The sequence below is a fragment of the Oncorhynchus mykiss genome, chromosome 1 (assembly GCF_057628025.1).
Source record: "Oncorhynchus mykiss isolate SJ-2025 chromosome 1, ASM5762802v1, whole genome shotgun sequence".
In the NCBI taxonomy this organism is placed as follows: domain Eukaryota; kingdom Metazoa; phylum Chordata; class Actinopteri; order Salmoniformes; family Salmonidae; genus Oncorhynchus; species Oncorhynchus mykiss.
In genome coordinates this window covers 3,401,916-3,423,934 of record NC_143022.1, presented here as the reverse complement: position 1 = coordinate 3,423,934, position 22,019 = coordinate 3,401,916, and the positions used below count along the sequence as shown (strand labels likewise).

Here is a 22,019-nt window from a genome sequence, read left to right as displayed (position 1 = left end):
AAGTGGGAGCCCAGTGGGACACGTTGGCTGTTTAAAGTGGGAGCCCTGTGGGACACGTTGGCTGTTTAAAGTGGGAGCCCTGTGGGACACGTTGGCTGTTTAAAGTGGGAGCCCAGTGGGACACGTTGGCTGTTTAAAGTGGGAGCCCAGTGGGACACGTTGGCTGTTTAAAGTGGGAGCCCTGTGGGACACGTTGGCTGTTTAAAGTGGGAGCCCTGTGGGACACGTTGGCTGTTTAAAGTGGGAGCCCAGTGGGAGCCCTGTGGGACACGTTGGCTGTTTAAAGTGGGAGCCCTGTGGGACACGTTGGCTGTTTAAAGTGGGAGCCCAGTGGGACACGTTGGCTGTTTAAAGTGGGAGCCCTGTGGGACACGTTGGCTGTTTAAAGTGGGAGCCCAGTGGGACACGTTGGCTGTTTAAAGTGGGAGCCCTGTGGGACACGTTGGCTGTTTAAAGTGGGAGCCCAGTGGGACACGTTGGCTGTTTAAAGTGGGAGCCCTGTGGGACACGTTGGCTGTTTAAAGTGGGAGCCCAGTGGGACACGTTGGCTGTTTAAAGTGGGAGCCCAGTGGGACACGTTGGCTGTTTAAAGTGGGAGCCCTGTGGGACACGTTGGCTGTTTAAAGTGGGAGCCCAGTGGGACACGTTGGCTGTTTAAAGTGGGAGCCCAGTGGGACACGTTGGCTGTTTAAAGTGGGAGCCCTGTGGGACACGTTGGCTGTTTAAAGTGGGAGCCCAGTGGGACACGTTGGCTGTTTAAAGTGGGAGCCCTGTGGGACACGTTGGCTGTTTAAAGTGGGAGCCCTGTGGGACACGTTGGCTGTTTAAAGTGGGAGCCCAGTGGGACACGTTGGCTGTTTAAAGTGGGAGCCCAGTGGGACACGTTGGCTGTTTAAAGTGGGAGCCCAGTGGGACACGTTGGCTGTTTAAAGTGGGAGCCCTGTGGGACACGTTGGCTGTTTAAAGTGGGAGCCCAGTGGGACACGTTGGCTGTTTAAAGTGGGAGCCCAGTGGGACACGTTGGCTGTTTAAAGTGGGAGCCCTGTGGGACACGTTGGCTGTTTAAAGTGGGAGCCCAGTGGGACACGTTGGCTGTTTAAAGTGGGAGCCCTGTGGGACACGTTGGCTGTTTAAAGTGGGAGCCCAGTGGGACACGTTGGCTGTTTAAAGTGGGAGCCCTGTGGGACACGTTGGCTGTTTAAAGTGGGAGCCCAGTGGGACACGTTGGCTGTTTAAAGTGGGAGCCCAGTGGGACACATTGGCTGTTTAAAGTGGGAGCCCAGTGGGACACGTTGGCTGTTTAAAGTGGGAGCCCTGTGGGACACATTGGCTGTTTAAAGTGGGAGCCCTGTGGGACACGTTGGCTGTTTAAAGTGGGAGCCCTGTGGGACACATTGGCTGTTTAAAGTGGGAGCCCTGTGGGACACGTTGGCTGTTTAAAGTGGGAGCCCAGTGGGACACGTTGGCTGTTTAAAGTGGGAGCCCTGTGGGACACGTTGGCTGTTTAAAGTGGGAGCCCAGTGGGACACGTTGGCTGTTTAAAGTGGGAGCCCTGTGGGACACGTTGGCTGTTTAAAGTGGGAGCCCTGTGGGACACGTTGGCTGTTTAAAGTGGGAGCCCAGTGGGACACGTTGGCTGTTTAAAGTGGGAGCCCAGTGGGACACGTTGGCTGTTTAAAGTGGGAGCCCAGTGGGACACGTTGGCTGTTTAAAGTGGGAGCCCTGTGGGACACGTTGGCTGTTTAAAGTGGGAGCCCAGTGGGACACGTTGGCTGTTTAAAGTGGGAGCCCAGTGGGACACGTTGGCTGTTTAAAGTGGGAGCCCTGTGGGACACGTTGGCTGTTTAAAGTGGGAGCCCAGTGGGACACGTTGGCTGTTTAAAGTGGGAGCCCTGTGGGACACGTTGGCTGTTTAAAGTGGGAGCCCAGTGGGACACGTTGGCTGTTTAAAGTGGGAGCCCTGTGGGACACGTTGGCTGTTTAAAGTGGGAGCCCAGTGGGACACGTTGGCTGTTTAAAGTGGGAGCCCTGTGGGACACGTTGGCTGTTTAAAGTGGGAGCCCAGTGGGACACGTTGGCTGTTTAAAGTGGGAGCCCAGTGGGACACATTGGCTGTTTAAAGTGGGAGCCCAGTGGGACACGTTGGCTGTTTAAAGTGGGAGCCCTGTGGGACACATTGGCTGTTTAAAGTGGGAGCCCTGTGGGACACGTTGGCTGTTTAAAGTGGGAGCCCTGTGGGACACATTGGCTGTTTAAAGTGGGAGCCCTGTGGGACACGTTGGCTGTTTAAAGTGGGAGCCCTGTGGGACACGTTGGCTGTTTAAAGTGGGAGCCCAGTGGGACACATTGGCTGTTTAAAGTGGGAGCCCAGTGGGACACGTTGGCTGTTTAAAGTGGGAGCCCTGTGGGACACATTGCCTGTTTAAAGTGGGAGCCCTGTGGGACACGTTGGCTGTTTAAAGTGGGAGCCCTGTGGGACACATTGGCTGTTTAAAGTGGGAGCCCTGTGGGACACGTTGGCTGTTTAAAGTGGGAGCCCTGTGGGACACGTTGGCTGTTTAAAGTGGGAGCCCTGTGGGACACATTGGCTGTTTAAAGTGGGAGCCCAGTGGGACACGTTGGCTGTTTAAAGTGGGAGCCCTGTGGGACACGTTGGCTGTTTAAAGTGGGAGCCCTGTGGGACACATTGGCTGTTTAAAGTGGGAGCCCAGTGGGACACGTTGGCTGTTTAAAGTGGGAGCCCTGTGGGACACGTTGGCTGTTTAAAGTGGGAGCCCTGTGGGACACGTTGGCTGTTTAAAGTGGGAGCCCTGTGGGACACGTTGGCTGTTTAAAGTGGGAGCCCAGTGGGACACGTTGGCTGTTTAAAGTGGGAGCCCAGTGGGACACGTTGGCTGTTTAAAGTGGGAGCCCTGTGGGACACGTTGGCTGTTTAAAGTGGGAGCCCAGTGGGAGCCCTGTGGGACACGTTGGCTGTTTAAAGTGGGAGCCCTGTGGGACACGTTGGCTGTTTAAAGTGGGAGCCCAGTGGGACACGTTGGCTGTTTAAAGTGGGAGCCCAGTGGGACACGTTGGCTGTTTAAAGTGGGAGCCCAGTGGGACACGTTGGCTGTTTAAAGTGGGAGCCCTGTGGGACACGTTGGCTGTTTAAAGTGGGAGCCCAGTGGGAGCCCAGTGGGACACGTTGGCTGTTTAAAGTGGGAGCCCAGTGGGAGCCCTGTGGGACACGTTGGCTGTTTAAAGTGGGAGCCCTGTGGGACACGTTGGCTGTTTAAAGTGGGAGCCCTGTGGGACACGTTGGCTGTTTAAAGTGGGAGCCCTGTGGGACACGTTGGCTGTTTAAAGTGGGAGCCCAGTGGGACACGTTGGCTGTTTAAAGTGGGAGCCCTGTGGGACACGTTGGCTGTTTAAAGTGGGAGCCCAGTGGGACACGTTGGCTGTTTAAAGTGGGAGCCCAGTGGGACACGTTGGCTGTTTAAAGTGGGAGCCCTGTGGGACACGTTGGCTGTTTAAAGTGGGAGCCCAGTGGGACACGTTGGCTGTTTAAAGTGGGAGCCCAGTGGGACACGTTGGCTGTTTAAAGTGGGAGCCCTGTGGGACACTTTGGCTGTTTAAAGTGGGAGCCCTGTGGGACACGTTGGCTGTTTAAAGTGGGAGCCCTGTGGGACACGTTGGCTGTTTAAAGTGGGAGCCCAGTGGGACACGTTGGCTGTTTAAAGTGGGAGCCCAGTGGGACACGTTGGCTGTTTAAAGTGGGAGCCCTGTGGGACACGTTGGCTGTTTAAAGTGGGAGCCCAGTGGGAGCCCAGTGGGACACGTTGGCTGTTTAAAGTGGGAGCCCAGTGGGAGCCCTGTGGGACACGTTGGCTGTTTAAAGTGGGAGCCCTGTGGGACACGTTGGCTGTTTAAAGTGGGAGCCCTGTGGGACACGTTGGCTGTTTAAAGTGGGAGCCCTGTGGGACACGTTGGCTGTTTAAAGTGGGAGCCCAGTGGGACACGTTGGCTGTTTAAAGTGGGAGCCCTGTGGGACACGTTGGCTGTTTAAAGTGGGAGCCCAGTGGGACACATTGGCTGTTTAAAGTGGGAGCCCAGTGGGACACGTTGGCTGTTTAAAGTGGGAGCCCTGTGGGACACGTTGCCTGTTTAAAGTGGGAGCCCTGTGGGACACGTTGGCTGTTTAAAGTGGGAGCCCTGTGGGACACATTGGCTGTTTAAAGTGGGAGCCCTGTGGGACACGTTGGCTGTTTAAAGTGGGAGCCCTGTGGGACACGTTGGCTGTTTAAAGTGGGAGCCCTGTGGGACACATTGGCTGTTTAAAGTGGGAGCCCAGTGGGACACGTTGGCTGTTTAAAGTGGGAGCCCTGTGGGACACGTTGGCTGTTTAAAGTGGGAGCCCTGTGGGACACATTGGCTGTTTAAAGTGGGAGCCCAGTGGGACACGTTGGCTGTTTAAAGTGGGAGCCCTGTGGGACACGTTGGCTGTTTAAAGTGGGAGCCCTGTGGGACACGTTGGCTGTTTAAAGTGGGAGCCCTGTGGGACACGTTGGCTGTTTAAAGTGGGAGCCCAGTGGGACACGTTGGCTGTTTAAAGTGGGAGCCCAGTGGGACACGTTGGCTGTTTAAAGTGGGAGCCCTGTGGGACACGTTGGCTGTTTAAAGTGGGAGCCCAGTGGGAGCCCTGTGGGACACGTTGGCTGTTTAAAGTGGGAGCCCTGTGGGACACGTTGGCTGTTTAAAGTGGGAGCCCAGTGGGACACGTTGGCTGTTTAAAGTGGGAGCCCAGTGGGACACGTTGGCTGTTTAAAGTGGGAGCCCAGTGGGACACGTTGGCTGTTTAAAGTGGGAGCCCTGTGGGACACGTTGGCTGTTTAAAGTGGGAGCCCAGTGGGAGCCCAGTGGGACACGTTGGCTGTTTAAAGTGGGAGCCCAGTGGGAGCCCTGTGGGACACGTTGGCTGTTTAAAGTGGGAGCCCTGTGGGACACGTTGGCTGTTTAAAGTGGGAGCCCTGTGGGACACGTTGGCTGTTTAAAGTGGGAGCCCTGTGGGACACGTTGGCTGTTTAAAGTGGGAGCCCAGTGGGACACGTTGGCTGTTTAAAGTGGGAGCCCTGTGGGACACGTTGGCTGTTTAAAGTGGGAGCCCAGTGGGACACGTTGGCTGTTTAAAGTGGGAGCCCAGTGGGACACGTTGGCTGTTTAAAGTGGGAGCCCTGTGGGACACGTTGGCTGTTTAAAGTGGGAGCCCAGTGGGACACGTTGGCTGTTTAAAGTGGGAGCCCAGTGGGACACGTTGGCTGTTTAAAGTGGGAGCCCTGTGGGACACTTTGGCTGTTTAAAGTGGGAGCCCTGTGGGACACGTTGGCTGTTTAAAGTGGGAGCCCTGTGGGACACGTTGGCTGTTTAAAGTGGGAGCCCAGTGGGACACGTTGGCTGTTTAAAGTGGGAGCCCAGTGGGACACGTTGGCTGTTTAAAGTGGGAGCCCTGTGGGACACGTTGGCTGTTTAAAGTGGGAGCCCAGTGGGAGCCCAGTGGGACACGTTGGCTGTTTAAAGTGGGAGCCCAGTGGGAGCCCTGTGGGACACGTTGGCTGTTTAAAGTGGGAGCCCTGTGGGACACGTTGGCTGTTTAAAGTGGGAGCCCTGTGGGACACGTTGGCTGTTTAAAGTGGGAGCCCTGTGGGACACGTTGGCTGTTTAAAGTGGGAGCCCAGTGGGACACGTTGGCTGTTTAAAGTGGGAGCCCTGTGGGACACGTTGGCTGTTTAAAGTGGGAGCCCAGTGGGACACGTTGGCTGTTTAAAGTGGGAGCCCAGTGGGACACGTTGGCTGTTTAAAGTGGGAGCCCTGTGGGACACGTTGGCTGTTTAAAGTGGGAGCCCAGTGGGACACGTTGGCTGTTTAAAGTGGGAGCCCAGTGGGACACGTTGGCTGTTTAAAGTGGGAGCCCTGTGGGACACGTTGGCTGTTTAAAGTGGGAGCCCTGTGGGACACGTTGGCTGTTTAAAGTGGGAGCCCTGTGGGACACGTTGGCTGTTTAAAGTGGGAGCCCTGTGGGACACGTTGGCTGTTTAAAGTGGGAGCCCTGTGGGACACGTTGGCTGTTTAAAGTGGGAGCCCAGTGGGACACGTTGGCTGTTTAAAGTGGGAGCCCTGTGGGACACGTTGGCTGTTTAAAGTGGGAGCCCTGTGGGACACGTTGGCTGTTTAAAGTGGGAGCCCAGTGGGACACGTTGGCTGTTTAAAGTGGGAGCCCTGTGGGACACGTTGGCTGTTTAAAGTGGGAGCCCTGTGGGACACGTTGGCTGTTTAAAGTGGGAGCCCTGTGGGACACGTTGGCTGTTTAAAGTGGGAGCCCAGTGGGACACGTTGGCTGTTTAAAGTGGGAGCCCAGTGGGACACGTTGGCTGTTTAAAGTGGGAGCCCAGTGGGACACGTTGGCTGTTTAAAGTGGGAGCCCAGTGGGACACGTTGGCTGTTTAAAGTGGGAGCCCAGTGGGACACGTTGGCTGTTTAAAGTGGGAGCCCAGTGGGACACGTTGGCTGTTTAAAGCGGGAGCCCTGTGGGACACGTTGGCTGTTTAAAGTGGGAGCCCAGTGGGACACGTTGGCTGTTTAAAGTGGGAGCCCAGTGGGACACGTTGGCTGTTTAAAGTGGGAGCCCAGTGGGACACGTTGGCTGTTTAAAGTGGGAGCCCAGTGGGACACGTTGGCTGTTTAAAGAGGGAGCCCAGTGGGACACGTTGGCTGTTTAAAGTGGGAGCCCTGTGGGACACGTTGGCTGTTTAAAGTGGGAGCCCAGTGGGACACGTTGGCTGTTTAAAGTGGGAGCCCAGTGGGACACGTTGGCTGTTTAAAGTGGGAGCCCAGTGGGACACGTTGGCTGTTTAAAGTGGGAGCCCAGTGGGACACGTTGGCTGTTTAAAGTGGGAGCCCTGTGGGACACGTTGGCTGTTTAAAGTGGGAGCCCAGTGGGACACGTTGGCTGTTTAAAGTGGGAGCCCTGTGGGACACGTTGGCTGTTTAAAGTGGGAGCCCAGTGGGACACGTTGGCTGTTTAAAGTGGGAGCCCTGTGGGACACGTTGGCTGTTTAAAGTGGGAGCCCAGTGGGACACGTTGGCTGTTTAAAGTGGGAGCCCTGTGGGACACGTTGGCTGTTTAAAGTGGGAGCCCAGTGGGACACGTTGGCTGTTTAAAGTGGGAGCCCAGTGGGACACGTTGGCTGTTTAAAGTGGGAGCCCAGTGGGACACGTTGGCTGTTTAAAGTGGGAGCCCAGTGGGACACGTTGGCTGTTTAAAGTGGGAGCCCAGTGGGACACGTTGGCTGTTTAAAGTGGGAGCCCTGTGGGACACGTTGGCTGTTTAAAGTGGGAGCCCAGTGGGACACGTTGGCTGTTTAAAGTGGGAGCCCAGTGGGACACGTTGGCTGTTTAAAGTGGGAGCCCAGTGGGACACGTTGGCTGTTTAAAGTGGGAGCCCTGTGGGACACGTTGGCTGTTTGAAGTGGGAGCCCTGTGGGACACGTTGGCTGTTTAAAGTGGGAGCCCAGTGGGACACGTTGGCTGTTTAAAGTGGGAGCCCAGTGGGAGCCCTGTGGGACACGTTGGCTGTTTAAAGTGGGAGCCCAGTGGGAGCCCTGTGGGACACGTTGGCTGTTTAAAGTGGGAGCCCAGTGGGAGCCCTGTGGGACACGTTGGCTGTTTAAAGTGGGAGCCCAGTGGGAGCCCTGTGGGACACGTTGGCTGTTTAAAGTGGGAGCCCAGTGGGAGCCCAGTGGGAGCCCTGTGGGACACGTTGTCTGTTTAAAGTGGGAGCCCAGTGGGACACGTTGGCTGTTTAAAGTGGGAGCCCTGTGGGACACGTTGGCTGTTTAAAGTGGGAGCCCTGTGGGACACGTTGGCTGTTTAAAGTGGGAGCCCTGTGGGACACTTTGGCTGTTTAAAGTGGGAGCCCTGTGGGACACGTTGGCTGTTTAAAGTGGGACACGTTGGCTGTTTAAAGTGGGAGCCCAGTGGGACACGTTGGCTGTTTAAAGTGGGAGCCCAGTGGGAGCCCTGTGGGACACGTTGGCTGTTTAAAGTGGGAGCCCAGTGGGAGCCCAGTGGGAGCCCTGTGGGACACGTTGGCTGTTTAAAGTGGGAGCCCAGTGGGAGCCCTGTGGGACACGTTGGCTGTTTAAAGTGGGAGCCCAGTGGGACACGTTGGCTGTTTAAAGTGGGAGCCCTGTGGGACACGTTGGCTGTTTAAAGTGGGAGCCCTGTGGGACACGTTGGCTGTTTAAAGTGGGAGCCCAGTGGGAGCCCTGTGGGACACGTTGGCTGTTTAAAGTGGGAGCCCAGTGGGAGCCCTGTGGGACACGTTGGCTGTTTAAAGTGGGAGCCCAGTGGGAGCCCTGTGGGACACGTTGGCTGTTTAAAGTGGGAGCCCAGTGGGAGCCCTGTGGGACACGTTGGCTGTTTAAAGTGGGAGCCCAGTGGGAGCCCAGTGGGAGCCCTGTGGGACACGTTGTCTGTTTAAAGTGGGAGCCCAGTGGGAGCCCAGTGGGACACGTTGGCTGTTTAAAGTGGGAGCCCTGTGGGACACGTTGGCTGTTTAAAGTGGGAGCCCTGTGGGACACGTTGGCTGTTTAAAGTGGGAGCCCTGTGGGACACGTTGGCTGTTTAAAGTGGGAGCCCTGTGGGACACGTTGGCTGTTTAAAGTGGGACACGTTGGCTGTTTAAAGTGGGAGCCCAGTGGGACACGTTGGCTGTTTAAAGTGGGAGCCCAGTGGGAGCCCTGTGGGACACGTTGGCTGTTTAAAGTGGGAGCCCAGTGGGAGCCCTGTGGGACACGTTGGCTGTTTGAAGTGGGAGCCCAGTGGGAGCCCTGTGGGACACGTTGGCTGTTTAAAGTGGGAGCCCAGTGGGAGCCCTGTGGGACACGTTGGCTGTTTAAAGTGGTAGCCCAGTGGGAGCCCTGTGGGACACGTTGTCTGTTTAAAGTGGGAGCCCAGTGGGAGCCCAGTGGGACACGTTGGCTGTTTAAAGTGGGAGCCCTGTGGGACACGTTGGCTGTTTAAAGTGGGAGCCCTGTGGGACACGTTGGCTGTTTAAAGTGGGAGCCCTGTGGGACACGTTGGCTGTTTAAAGTGGGACACGTTGGCTGTTTAAAGTGGGAGCCCAGTGGGACACGTTGGCTGTTTAAAGTGGGAGCCCAGTGGGAGCCCTGTGGGACACGTTGGCTGTTGAAAGTGGGAGCCCTGTGGGACACGTTGGCTGTTTAAAGTGGGAGCCCTGTGGGACACGTTGGCTGTTTAAATTGGGACACGTTGGCTGTTTAAAGTGGGAGCCCAGTGGGACACGTTGGCTGTTTAAAGTGGGAGCCCAGTGGGAGCCCTGTGGGACACGTTGGCTGTTTAAAGTGGGAGCCCAGTGGGACACGTTGGCTGTTTAAAGTGGGAGCCCTGTGGGACACGTTGGCTGTTTAAAGTGGGACACGTTGGCTGTTTAAAGTGGGAGCCTAGTGGGAGCCCAGTGGGACACGTTGGCTGTTTAAAGTGGGAGCCCTGTGGGACACGTTGGCTGTTTAAAGTGGGAGCCCAGTGGGACACGTTGGCTGTTTAAAGTGGGAGCCCAGTGGGACACGTTGGCTGTTTAAAGTGGGAGCCCAGTGGGACACGTTGGCTGTTTAAAGTGGGAGCCCAGTGGGACACGTTGGCTGTTTAAAGTGGGAGCCCAGTGGGACACGTTGGCTGTTTAAAGTGGGAGCCCAGTGGGACACGTTGGCTGTTTAAAGTGGGAGCCCAGTGGGAGCCCAGTGGGACACGTTGGCTGTTTAAAGTGGGAGCCCAGTGGGAGCCCAGTGGGAGCCCTGTGGGACACGTTGGCTGTTTAAAGTGGGAGCCCAGTGGGAGCCCAGTGGGACACGTTGGCTGTTTAAAGTGGGAGCCCTGTGGGACACGTTGGCTGTTTAAAGTGGGAGCCCTGTGGGACACGTTGGCTGTTTAAAGTGGGAGCCCAGTGGGACACGTTGGCTGTTTAAAGTGGGAGCCCAGTGGGAGCCCTGTGGGACACGTTGGCTGTTTAAAGTGGGAGCCCAGTGGGACACGTTGGCTGTTTAAAGTGGGAGCCCTGTGGGACACGTTGGCTGTTTAAAGTGGGACACGTTGGCTGTTTAAAGTGGGAGCCCAGTGGGAGCCCAGTGGGACACGTTGGCTGTTTAAAGTGGGAGCCCAGTGGGACACGTTGGCTGTTTAAAGTGGGAGACCTGTGGGACACGTTGGCTGTTTAAAGTGGGAGCCCAGTGGGACACGTTGGCTGTTTAAAGTGGGAGCCCAGTGGGACACGTTGGCTGTTTAAAGTGGGAGCCCAGTGGGACACGTTGGCTGTTTAAAGTGGGAGCCCAGTGGGACACGTTGGCTGTTTAAAGTGGGAGCCCAGTGGGAGCCCAGTGGGACACGTTGGCTGTTTAAAGTGGGAGCCCAGTGGGAGCCCAGTGGGACACATTGGCTGTTTAAAGTGGGAGCCCAGTGGGAGCCCAGTGGGAGCCCTGTGGGACACGTTGGCTGTTTAAAGCGGGAGCCCAGTGGGAGCCCAGTGGGACACGTTGGCTGTTTAAAGTGGGAGCCCTGTGGGACACGTTGGCTGTTTAAAGTGGGAGCCCTGTGGGACACGTTGGCTGTTTAAAGTGGGACACGTTGGCTGTTTAAAGTGGGAGCCCAGTGGGACACGTTGGCTGTTTAAAGTGGGAGCCCAGTGGGACACGTTGGCTGTTTAAAGTGGGAGCCCTGTGGGACACGTTGGCTGTTTAAAGTGGGAGCCCAGTGGGACACGTTGGCTGTTTAAAGTGGGAGCCCAGTGGGACACGTTGGCTGTTTAAAGTGGGAGCCCAGTGGGACACGTTGGCTGTTTAAAGTGGGAGCCCAGTGGGACACGTTGGCTGTTTAAAGTGGGAGCCCAGTGGGACACGTTGGCTGTTTAAAGTGGGAGCCCAGTGGGACACGTTGGCTGTTTAAAGTGGGAGCCCAGTGGGACACGTTGGCTGTTTAAAGTGGGAGCCCTGTGGGACACGTTGGCTGTTTAAAGTGGGACACGTTGGCTGTTTAAAGTGGGAGCCCAGTGGGACACGTTGGCTGTTTAAAGTGGGAGCCCAGTGGGACACGTTGGCTGTTTAAAGTGGGAGCCCTGTGGGACACGTTGGCTGTTTAAAGTGGGAGCCCAGTGGGACACGTTGGCTGTTTAAAGTGGGAGCCCAGTGGGACACGTTGGCTGTTTAAAGTGGGAGCCCAGTGGGACACGTTGGCTGTTTAAAGTGGGAGCCCAGTGGGACACGTTGGCTGTTTAAAGTGGGAGCCCAGTGGGACACGTTGGCTGTTTAAAGTGGGAGCCCAGTGGGACACGTTGGCTGTTTAAAGTGGGAGCCCAGTGGGACACGTTGGCTGTTTAAAGTGGGAGCCCAGTGGGACACGTTGGCTGTTTAAAGTGGGAGCCCAGTGGGCTATGTCTCTCTTTCTCTTTCTCTTTCTCTCTCTCGCTCTCTCTCTCTCTCTCTCTCTCTCTCTCTCTCTCTCTCTCTCTCTCTCTCTCTCTCTCTCTCTCTCTCTCTCTCTCTCTCTCTCTCTCTCGGTCTCTTTCTCCCTATGTCTCTCGGTCTCTCGGTCTCTCTCTCTCTCTCTCTCTCTCTCTCTCTCTCTCTCTCTCTCTCTCTCTCTCACTCGGTCTCTTTCTCTCTCTCTCTGTCTCTAACTCTGTCTCTCTCTCTGTCTCTAACTCTCTCTCTCTCTCTCTGTCTCTCTCTGTCGGTCTCTCTCTCTGTCTCTCTCTTTGTCTCTTACTCTGTCTCTCTCTCTGTCTCTCTCTCTCTCTCTGCCCTCTCTGTCTTTCTCTCCATCTCCCCCTCTCTCTCCATCCCTCTGGCTCTCTGAAGTGATTACCAGTCTGTGATTCCATTGACACCCACACATCCCCCCGAGACGCGCCATCGCTAGTTTGTTTAATCTCTCTCCCGTAGCGTTCTCATAGCGTACAGTAGGTAACACAGCCTCTGTAAATGAGGTGTGTGTGTGTGTGTGTGTGTGTGTCAGGAAGTGAGATGCAGATAGAAGGCTGGTGGAACCAGATGAAACCAGATAGCTGGGTCTGTTTGTTTAAAGGGCGTTTTAGGATTCATAACAATAGTTTAGAGAGTAGTGATCTTCTGAGGAGTGAACGTCCTCTGATATCCTTGAGCAGGGATGGACATCTTTAATGGGGGTGGGGCCACAAAGAACCGGAACTCATCATAAAGGGCCACAGTGGCTCGTGGGTCGCTTACCCAGACTACATCCTAGACTACATCCTAGACTACATCCTAGACTACATCCTAGACTACATCCTAGACTACATGCCAGATACTACATCACAGAGACTACATCCCAGAGACTATCCCAGAGGCTACATCACTGAGACTACATGCTAGAGACTATCCCAGAGACTACATCCCAGAGACTACAGTCAAACAGTCAATCAGACAGTAAAAACAGTCAGTCAAACAGTCAGACAGTCAGTCAAACAATCAGTCAGACAGACTGTCAATTAGACAGTCGGTCAGTCAGACAGTCAGTCAGACAGTCAGTCAATCAGACAGTCAGTCAGACAGTCAGTCAGTCAATCAGACAGTCAGTCAAATATTCAGTTAATCAGACAGTCAGACAGTCAGTCAAACAGTCAGTCAATCAGACAGTCAAACAGTCAGTCAATCAGACAGCCATACAGTCAATCAGACAGTCAGTCAAACAGTCAGTCAATCAGACAGTCAGTCAGACAGTCAGTCAGTCAATCAGACAGTCAAACATTCAGTCAATCAGACAGTCAAACAGTCAGTCAGTCAATCAGACAGTCAGTCAAACAGTCAGTCAATCAGACAGTCAGGCAGTCAGACAGTCAATCAGACAGTCAGACAGACAGTCAGTCAAACAGTCAGTCAATCAAACAGTCAGACAGACATTCAGTCAAACAGTCAGTCAATCAGTCAGTCAAACAGTCAGTCAGGCAGTCAGTCAATCAGCCAATCAGCCAGTCAGACAGTCCGTCCGTCAGACAGACAGACAGACAGATTGTCAGTCAGTCAAACAGTCAGCCAGTCAGTCCGTCAGTCAGCCAGACAGTCAGCCAGACAGTCAGTCAAACAGTCAGTCAGTCAGACAGTCAGTCAGTCAGTCAGTCAAACAGTCAGTCAGTCAGACAGTCAGTCAGTCAGTCAGTCAGCCAGACAGTCAGCCAGACAGTCAGTCAAACAGTCAGTCAGTCAGACAGTCAGTCAGTCAGTCAGTCAAACAGTCAGTCAGTCAGACAGTCAGTCAGTCAGTCAGTCAGTCAGTCAGTCAGCCAGACAGTCAGTCAAACAGTCAGTCAGACAGTCAGTCAGTCAGTCAGTCAAACAGTCAGTCAGTCAGACAGTCAGTCAGTCAGTCAGTCAGCCAGACAGTCAGTCAAACAGTCAGTCAGACAGTCAGTCAGTCAGTCAGACAGTCAGTCAACACCAAATCAGACTTAGACAAAGCAAAAACAAGAAAAGATACTACACAAACTAAAGTTTCATTTCTTCAACACAGTATCACACTGTCTTCTGTCTTTTTTCTTTGCCGCAAAGATTATATCTGTCTTTAGATGTGTGTAAAAAAGAAAACATTGTAAGATATATTTTCTAAAACCTGCATTATTGTAAGATATCGCTAATTAAATTGCTAGTGTCATTAATTGAGTCGAAGATAAACTTTACATTCACATCTTAAACTCAATTAAAGATATCTTCAAGTCAATTAAATTTATCCAAATGCCCTGTCCTACAAAAACTGCAATCTAGCTCTTTCTGAAGCATTAATATTGGCTCACTACTTTGCCCTCAAAACACAAAGACAAGACGAGACTCTGAAGTTTTGGTCTCTTTATCATTAAAACATTAAAGGACTGTTTGACTTTTTCTAATCGATGCTGTCACTCTGTCACACTTATGTGATGTAGAGGTTTTAAAATATAAAATGTCCTCAATTAATCCCGTCCTTATCCATGAACATCAGGGTTTAGTGTAAAAAAGGGAGTGTCACATTTCATTTCATTTGACTCAATTATACATCGTTCTTTTTTTTCTCTCAGTTTATTAAGTACAGATCTACGGTATGTCCATTGAAGCTATAACAGGATGGTCAATAATATTAGTGATAGCAATAGACAACGATACCGTGCCATCTGAAATAGCTAGAAAATGATGCTCCCGTCCCACCCCCCTCTCCCCTCTCCAGCCAAGACCATCCTATGTCTTCAGATGTCGGCCCTCCGATTCACTTTGGCCCTTTCAACCGTTGATATAAAGAAACAACTTCTAGACTTTCCCTCGAGATGCTATCAGGCCCTGGATATGAAGTGTTCTTGGTGTCTGGTTCCTTTTTGACTTTGGCCTTACTTCATCACACACTTGATTACAGATCAATAGTTGCAGTGGATCTGTTAGATCCGATCTGTTCTAATCAAGGGGTTGATACCAGGATCGTAGGACGAAAAGAAGACGAGTTGTCTTTCATGATTCTCTCTTTATCGTTGATAAAGCCCATTACTTTGAGAGTAGCGAGGGGGACTGGTGTTGAGTTTCTGCAGCCCAATCTATCTGCTCCAGTCTCTGTTGAAGTGTTCTGAAGTCTGTCATCTTTATATGAGGCCTCTGAAGGCCCTTTGATTAAGGACGTAAGCTAGTGATCACAAAGTAACTGGTTCGTAAGGAAAGTTAGAACATAAAACGGTTTCTGATTGTCTCTCTCTCGATTCACGATAAGGAAACACTTTCTCTGTGCAGGGCACTTCCATACCTTCACTATCGTTCACTGTAGTGTCTCTTTCAGCTCTAAACCAGGTCTCTTTCTGCTCAAAACCAGGTCTCTTTCAGCTCTAAACCAGGTCTCTTTCAGCTCAAAACATGTACTGTAACACGTATAGCAGTAAGACTAGACAGTCAGACCCCCCATCTCCTCTCTAACCCCCCCATCTCCTCTCCTCCTCTACCCCAGGACGGTGTGCCAGCTGTGGGGATAATGTGGTGGGTGAGGGTACCGGCTGTACCGCCATGGACCAGGTCTTCCACGTGGACTGCTTCATCTGCATGACCTGCAGTGGCAGGCTGCGCGGTAAACCCTTCTACGCTGTGGAGAAGAAGGCCTACTGCGAGCCCTGCTACATCGTGAGTCTCAGCCCATCTGTACACACACACACACACACACAGTGTGTAAAAGTTCTACTGAGCCCTGCTACATTGTGAGTCTCGACCCATCCACCAATTTATTTCATGACTTTACTTGTTGTACCCAGCACCTGTAAGTAACAGGATGTGTGAAACTGGTGCTGTTTCACTTCACACATCCTGCATGCTCTCTGTCTTTCTGCCATCCAGAAGAACCATACAGAGAGAGTTGTTATCATGACTCCTCCTGAACATCACCTCCTCCTGAGTTAGAACAGAGAGAGTTGTCGTGTCTCCTCCTGAGTTAGAACAGAGAGAGTTGTCGTGTCTCCTCCTGAGTTAGAACAGAGAGAGTTGTTGTGTCTCCTCCTGAGTTAGAACAGAGAGAGTTGTCATGTCTCCTCCTGAGTTAGAACAGAGAGAGTTGTCGTGTCTCCTCCTGAGTTAGAACAGAGAGAGTTGTCGTGTCTCCTCCTGAGTTAGAACAGAGAGAGTTGTCGTGTCTCCTCCTGAGTTAGAACAGAGAGAGTTGTTGTGTCTCCTCCTGAGTTAGAACAGAGAGAGTTGTCGTGTCTCCTCCTGAGTTAGAACAGAGAGAGTTGTTGTGTCTCCTCCTGAGTTAGAACAGAGAGAGTTGTCGTGTCTCCTCCTGAGTTAGAACAGAGAGAGTTGTTGTGTCTCCTCCTGAGTTAGAACAGAGAGAGTTGTTGTGTCTCCTCCTGAGTTAGAACAGAGAGAGTTGTCGTGTCTCCTCCTGAGTTAGAACAGAGAGAGTTGTCATGTCTCCTCCTGAGTTAGAACAGAGAGAGTTGTTGTGTCTCCTCCTGAGTTAGAACAGAGAGAGTTGTCGTGTCTCCTCCTGAGTTAGAACAGAGAGAGTTGTTGTGTCTCCTCCTGAGTTAGAACAGAGAGAGTTGTTGTGTCTCCTCCTGAGTTAGAACAGAGAGAGTTGTTGTGTCTCCTCCTGAGTTAGAACAGAGAGAGTTGTTGTGTCTCCTCCTGAGTTAGAACAGAGAGAGTTGTTGTGTCTCCTCCTGAGTTAGAACAGAGAGAGTTGTCATGTCTCCTCCTGAGTTAGAACAGAGAGTTGTCATGTCTCCTCCTGAGTTAGAACATAGAGAGTTGTCGTGTCTCCTCCTGAGTTAGAACAGAGAGAGTTGTCATGTCTCCTCCTGAGTTAGAACAGAGAGTTGTCATGTCTCCTCCTGAGTTAGAACAGAGAGAGTTGTCGTGTCTCCTCCTGAGTTAGAACAGAGAGAGTTGTCGTGTCTCCTCCTGAGTTAGAACAGAATTGTCGTGTCTCCTCCTGAGTTAGAACTGAGAGAGTTGTTGTGTCTCCTCCTGAGTTAGAACAGAGAGAGTTGTCATGTCTCCTGAGTTAGAACAGAGAGAGTTGTCATGTCTCCTGAGTTAGAACAGAGAGAGTTGTCATGTCTCCTCCTGAGTTAGAACAGAGAGAGTTGTCGTGTCTCCTCCTGAGTTAGAACAGAGAGAGTTGTCGTGTCTCCTCCTGAGTTAGAACAGAGAGAGTTGTCGTGTCTCCTCCTGAGTTAGAACAGAGAGAGTTGTCGTGTCTCCTCCTGAGTTAGAACAGAGAGAGTTGTCGTGTCTCCTCCTGAGTTAGAACAGAATTGTCGTGTCTCCTCCTGAGTTAGAACAGAGAGAGTTTTTGTGTCTCCTCCTGAGTTAGAACAGAGAGAGTTGTCATGTCTCCTGAGTTAGAACAGAGAGAGTTGTCATGTCTCCTGAGTTAGAACAGAGAGAGTTGTCATGTCTCCTCCTGAGTTAGAACAGAGAGAATTGTCGTGTCTCCTCCTGAGTTTGAACAGAGAGAGTTGTCGTGTCTCCTCCTGAGTTAGAACAGAGAGAATTGTCGTGTCTCCTCCTGAGTTTGAACAGAGAGAGTTGTCGTGTCTCCTCCTGAGTTAGAACAGAGAGAGTTGTCATGTCTCCTCCTGAGTTAGAACAGAGAGAATTGTCGTGTCTCCTCCTGAGTTTGAACAGAGAGAGTTGTCGTGTCTCCTCCTGAGTTAGAACAGAGAGAATTGTCGTGTCTCCTCCTGAGTTTGAACAGAGAGAGTTGTCGTGTCTCCTCCTGAGTTAGAACAGAGAGAATTGTCGTGTCTCCTCCTGAGTTTGAACAGAGAGAGTTGTCGTGTCTCCTCCTGAGTTAGAACAGAGAGAATTGTCGTGTCTCCTCCTGAGTTAGAACTGAGAGAGTTGTTGTGTCTCCTCCTGAGTTAGAACAGAGAGAGTTGTCATGTCTCCTGAGTTAGAACAGAGAGAGTTGTCATGTCTCCTGAGTTAGAACAGAGAGAGTTGTCATGTCTCCTCCTGAGTTAGAACAGAGAGAGTTGTCGTGTCTCCTCCTGAGTTAGAACAGAGAGAGTTGTCGTGTCTCCTCCTGAGTTAGAACAGAGAGAGTTGTCGTGTCTCCTCCTGAGTTAGAACAGAGAGAGTTGTCGTGTCTCCTCCTGAGTTAGAACAGAATTGTCGTGTCTCCTCCTGAGTTAGAACAGAGAGAGTTTTTGTGTCTCCTCCTGAGTTAGAACAGAGAGAGTTGTCATGTCTCCTGAGTTAGAACAGAGAGAGTTGTCATGTCTCCTGAGTTAGAACAGAGAGAGTTGTTGTGTCTCCTCCTGAGTTAGAACAGAGAGAGTTGTTGTGTCTCCTCCTGAGTTAGAACAGAGAGAGTTGTTGTGTCTCCTCCTGAGTTAGAACAGAGAGAGTTGTTGTGTCTCCTCCTGAGTTAGAACAGAGAGAGTTGTTGTGTCTCCTCCTGAGTTAGAACAGAGAGAGTTGTCATGTCTCCTCCTGAGTTAGAACAGAGAGTTGTCATGTCTCCTCCTGAGTTAGAACATAGAGAGTTGTCGTGTCTCCTCCTGAGTTAGAACAGAGAGAGTTGTCATGTCTCCTCCTGAGTTAGAACAGAGAGTTGTCATGTCTCCTCCTGAGTTAGAACAGAGAGAGTTGTCGTGTCTCCTCCTGAGTTAGAACAGAGAGAGTTGTCGTGTCTCCTCCTGAGTTAGAACAGAATTGTCGTGTCTCCTCCTGAGTTAGAACTGAGAGAGTTGTTGTGTCTCCTCCTGAGTTAGAACAGAGAGAGTTGTCATGTCTCCTGAGTTAGAACAGAGAGAGTTGTCATGTCTCCTGAGTTAGAACAGAGAGAGTTGTCATGTCTCCTCCTGAGTTAGAACAGAGAGAGTTGTCGTGTCTCCTCCTGAGTTAGAACAGAGAGAGTTGTCGTGTCTCCTCCTGAGTTAGAACAGAGAGAGTTGTCGTGTCTCCTCCTGAGTTAGAACAGAGAGAGTTGTCGTGTCTCCTCCTGAGTTAGAACAGAGAGAGTTGTCATGTCTCCTGAGTTAGAACAGAGAGAGTTGTCATGTCTCCTCCTGAGTTAGAACAGAGAGAATTGTCGTGTCTCCTCCTGAGTTTGAACAGAGAGAGTTGTCGTGTCTCCTCCTGAGTTAGAACAGAGAGAGTTGTCATGTCTCCTCCTGAGTTAGAACAGAGAGAATTGTCGTGTCTCCTCCTGAGTTTGAACAGAGAGAGTTGTCGTGTCTCCTCCTGAGTTAGAACAGAGAGAATTGTCGTGTCTCCTCCTGAGTTGAACAGAGAGAGTTGTCGTGTCTCCTCCTGAGTTAGAACAGAGAGAATTGTCGTGTCTCCTCCTGAGTTTGAACAGAGAGAGTTGTCGTGTCTCCTCCTGAGTTAGAACAGAGAGAATTGTCGTGTCTCCTCCTGAGTTTGAACAGAGAGAGTTGTCGTGTCTCCTCCTGAGTTAGAACAGAGAGAATTGTCGTGTCTCCTCCTGAGTTAGAACTGAGAGAGTTGTTGTGTCTCCTCCTGAGTTAGAACAGAGAGAGTTGTCATGTCTCCTGAGTTAGAACAGAGAGAGTTGTCATGTCTCCTGAGTTAGAACAGAGAGAGTTGTCATGTCTCCTCCTGAGTTAGAACAGAGAGAGTTGTCGTGTCTCCTCCTGAGTTAGAACAGAGAGAGTTGTCGTGTCTCCTCCTGAGTTAGAACAGAGAGAGTTGTCGTGTCTCCTCCTGAGTTAGAACAGAGAGAGTTGTCGTGTCTCCTCCTGAGTTAGAACAGAATTGTCGTGTCTCCTCCTGAGTTAGAACAGAGAGAGTTTTTGTGTCTCCTCCTGAGTTAGAACAGAGAGAGTTGTCATGTCTCCTGAGTTAGAACAGAGAGAGTTGTCATGTCTCCTGAGTTAGAACAGAGAGAGTTGTCATGTCTCCTCCTGAGTTAGAACAGAGAGAATTGTCGTGTCTCCTCCTGAGTTTGAACAGAGAGAGTTGTCGTGTCTCCTCCTGAGTTAGAACAGAGAGAATTGTCGTGTCTCCTCCTGAGTTTGAACAGAGAGAGTTGTCGTGTCTCCTCCTGAGTTAGAACAGAGAGAGTTGTCATGTCTCCTCCTGAGTTAGAACAGAGAGAATTGTCGTGTCTCCTCCTGAGTTTGAACAGAGAGAGTTGTCGTGTCTCCTCCTGAGTTAGAACAGAGAGAATTGTCGTGTCTCCTCCTGAGTTTGAACAGAGAGAGTTGTCGTGTCTCCTCCTGAGTTAGAACAGAGAGAATTGTCGTGTCTCCTCCTGAGTTTGAACAGAGAGAGTTGTCGTGTCTCCTCCTGAGTTAGAACAGAGAGAATTGTCGTGTCTCCTCCTGAGTTAGAACTGAGAGAGTTGTTGTGTCTCCTCCTGAGTTAGAACAGAGAGAGTTGTCATGTCTCCTGAGTTAGAACAGAGAGAGTTGTCATGTCTCCTGAGTTAGAACAGAGAGAGTTGTCATGTCTCCTCCTGAGTTAGAACAGAGAGAGTTGTCATGTCTCCTCCTGAGTTAGAACAGAGAGAGTTGTCGTGTCTCCTCCTGAGTTAGAACAGAGAGAGTTGTCGTGTCTCCTCCTGAGTTAGAACAGAGAGAGTTGTCGTGTCTCCTCCTGAGTTAGAACAGAATTGTCGTGTCTCCTCCTGAGTTAGAACAGAGAGAGTTTTTGTGTCTCCTCCTGAGTTAGAACAGAGAGAGTTGTCATGTCTCCTGAGTTAGAACAGAGAGAGTTGTCATGTCTCCTGAGTTAGAACAGAGAGAGTTGTCATGTCTCCTCCTGAGTTAGAACAGAGAGAATTGTCGTGTCTCCTCCTGAGTTTGAACAGAGAGAGTTGTCGTGTCTCCTCCTGAGTTAGAACAGAGAGAATTGTCGTGTCTCCTCCTGAGTTTGAACAGAGAGAGTTGTCGTGTCTCCTCCTGAGTTAGAACAGAGAGAGTTGTCATGTCTCCTCCTGAGTTAGAACAGAGAGAATTGTCGTGTCTCCTCCTGAGTTTGAACAGAGAGAGTTGTCGTGTCTCCTCCTGAGTTAGAACAGAGAGAATTGTCGTGTCTCCTCCTGAGTTTGAACAGAGAGAGTTGTCGTGTCTCCTCCTGAGTTAGAACAGAGAGAGTTGTCGTTTTCTGTCCATGCTCTTAGAATGCAACCTTGGAATACCTTCCCGGCCCTGCAACTGTTTACCAGACTAAAAGCCTCACTCATGTCGGCCTCGGAGAGCGAGATCACCCAGTCCTCTGTGGCAGCGGGGGCCCTCGTGCACAGCTTGGTGTTGTTTTTGTCAAAGTATGAATTGAGTAGAGAGGTAACGTTAGGTAGATCACAGCTGGGTCTTCCTTTGTAATCCGTAATGGACTGTAGCCCCTTGCTACATGGGATTCCACCTTGTAAATAAAAAAAATATGTAAGTGTAAACTACAATGCAAAAAACAAACACAAATAAACAGAAACAACACATCCTCCATACCTCATACACCATACTTCATACACCATACCTCACACACCATACCTCATACACCATACTTCATACACCATACCTCACACACCATACCTCACACACCATACTTCATACACCATACCTCACACACCATACCTCATACACCATACTTCATACACCATACCTCATACACCATACCTCATACACCATACCTCATCCTCCATACCTCATACACCATACCTCATACACCATACCTCACACACCATACATCATACACCATACTTCATACACCATACCTCATACACCATACTTCATACACCATACCTCATACACCATACTTCATACACCATACCTCATACACCATACTTCATACACCATACCTCATACACCATACCTCATACACCATACTTCATACACCATACCTCATACACCATACCTCATACACCATACCTCATACACCATACCTCATACACCATACTTCATACACCATACCTCACACACCATACCTCACACACCATACTTCATACACCATACCTCACACACCATACCTCATACACCATACTTCATACACCATACCTCATACACCATACCTCATACACCATACCTCATCCTCCATACCTCATACACCATACTTCATACACCATACCTCATACACCATACTTCATACACCATACCTCATACACCATACTTCATACACCATACCTCATACACCATACCTCATACACCATACTTCATACACCATACCTCATACACCATACCTCATACACCATACCTCACACACCATACCTCATACACCATACTTCATACACCATACCTCATACACCATACTTCATACACCATACCTCATACACCATACTTCATACACCATACCTCATACACCATACTTCATACACCATACCTCATACACCATACTTCATACACCATACCTCATACACCATACTTCATACACCATACCTCATACACCATACCTCATACACCATACTTCATACACCATACCTCATACACCATACCTCATACACCATACCTCATACACCATACTTCATACACCATACCTCATACACCATACCTC

General features: G+C 51.1%; 1 protein-coding gene across 9 annotated transcripts in view; it reads left to right on the top strand.

The window, feature by feature from the left end:
* The window catches only part of LOC110518923 (lipoma-preferred partner homolog), a 475,008-nt gene that overhangs the window by 362,680 nt on the left and 90,309 nt on the right, over positions 1-22,019 (top strand). For all 9 annotated transcript variants that reach the window (XM_090231894.1, XM_090231657.1, XM_090232022.1 and 6 more), the window contains one exon: positions 15,016-15,185. In XM_090231894.1, the coding sequence (XP_090088020.1) occupies positions 15,016-15,185 (170 nt within the window). The remainder of the gene's footprint in view (positions 1-15,015; positions 15,186-22,019) is intronic.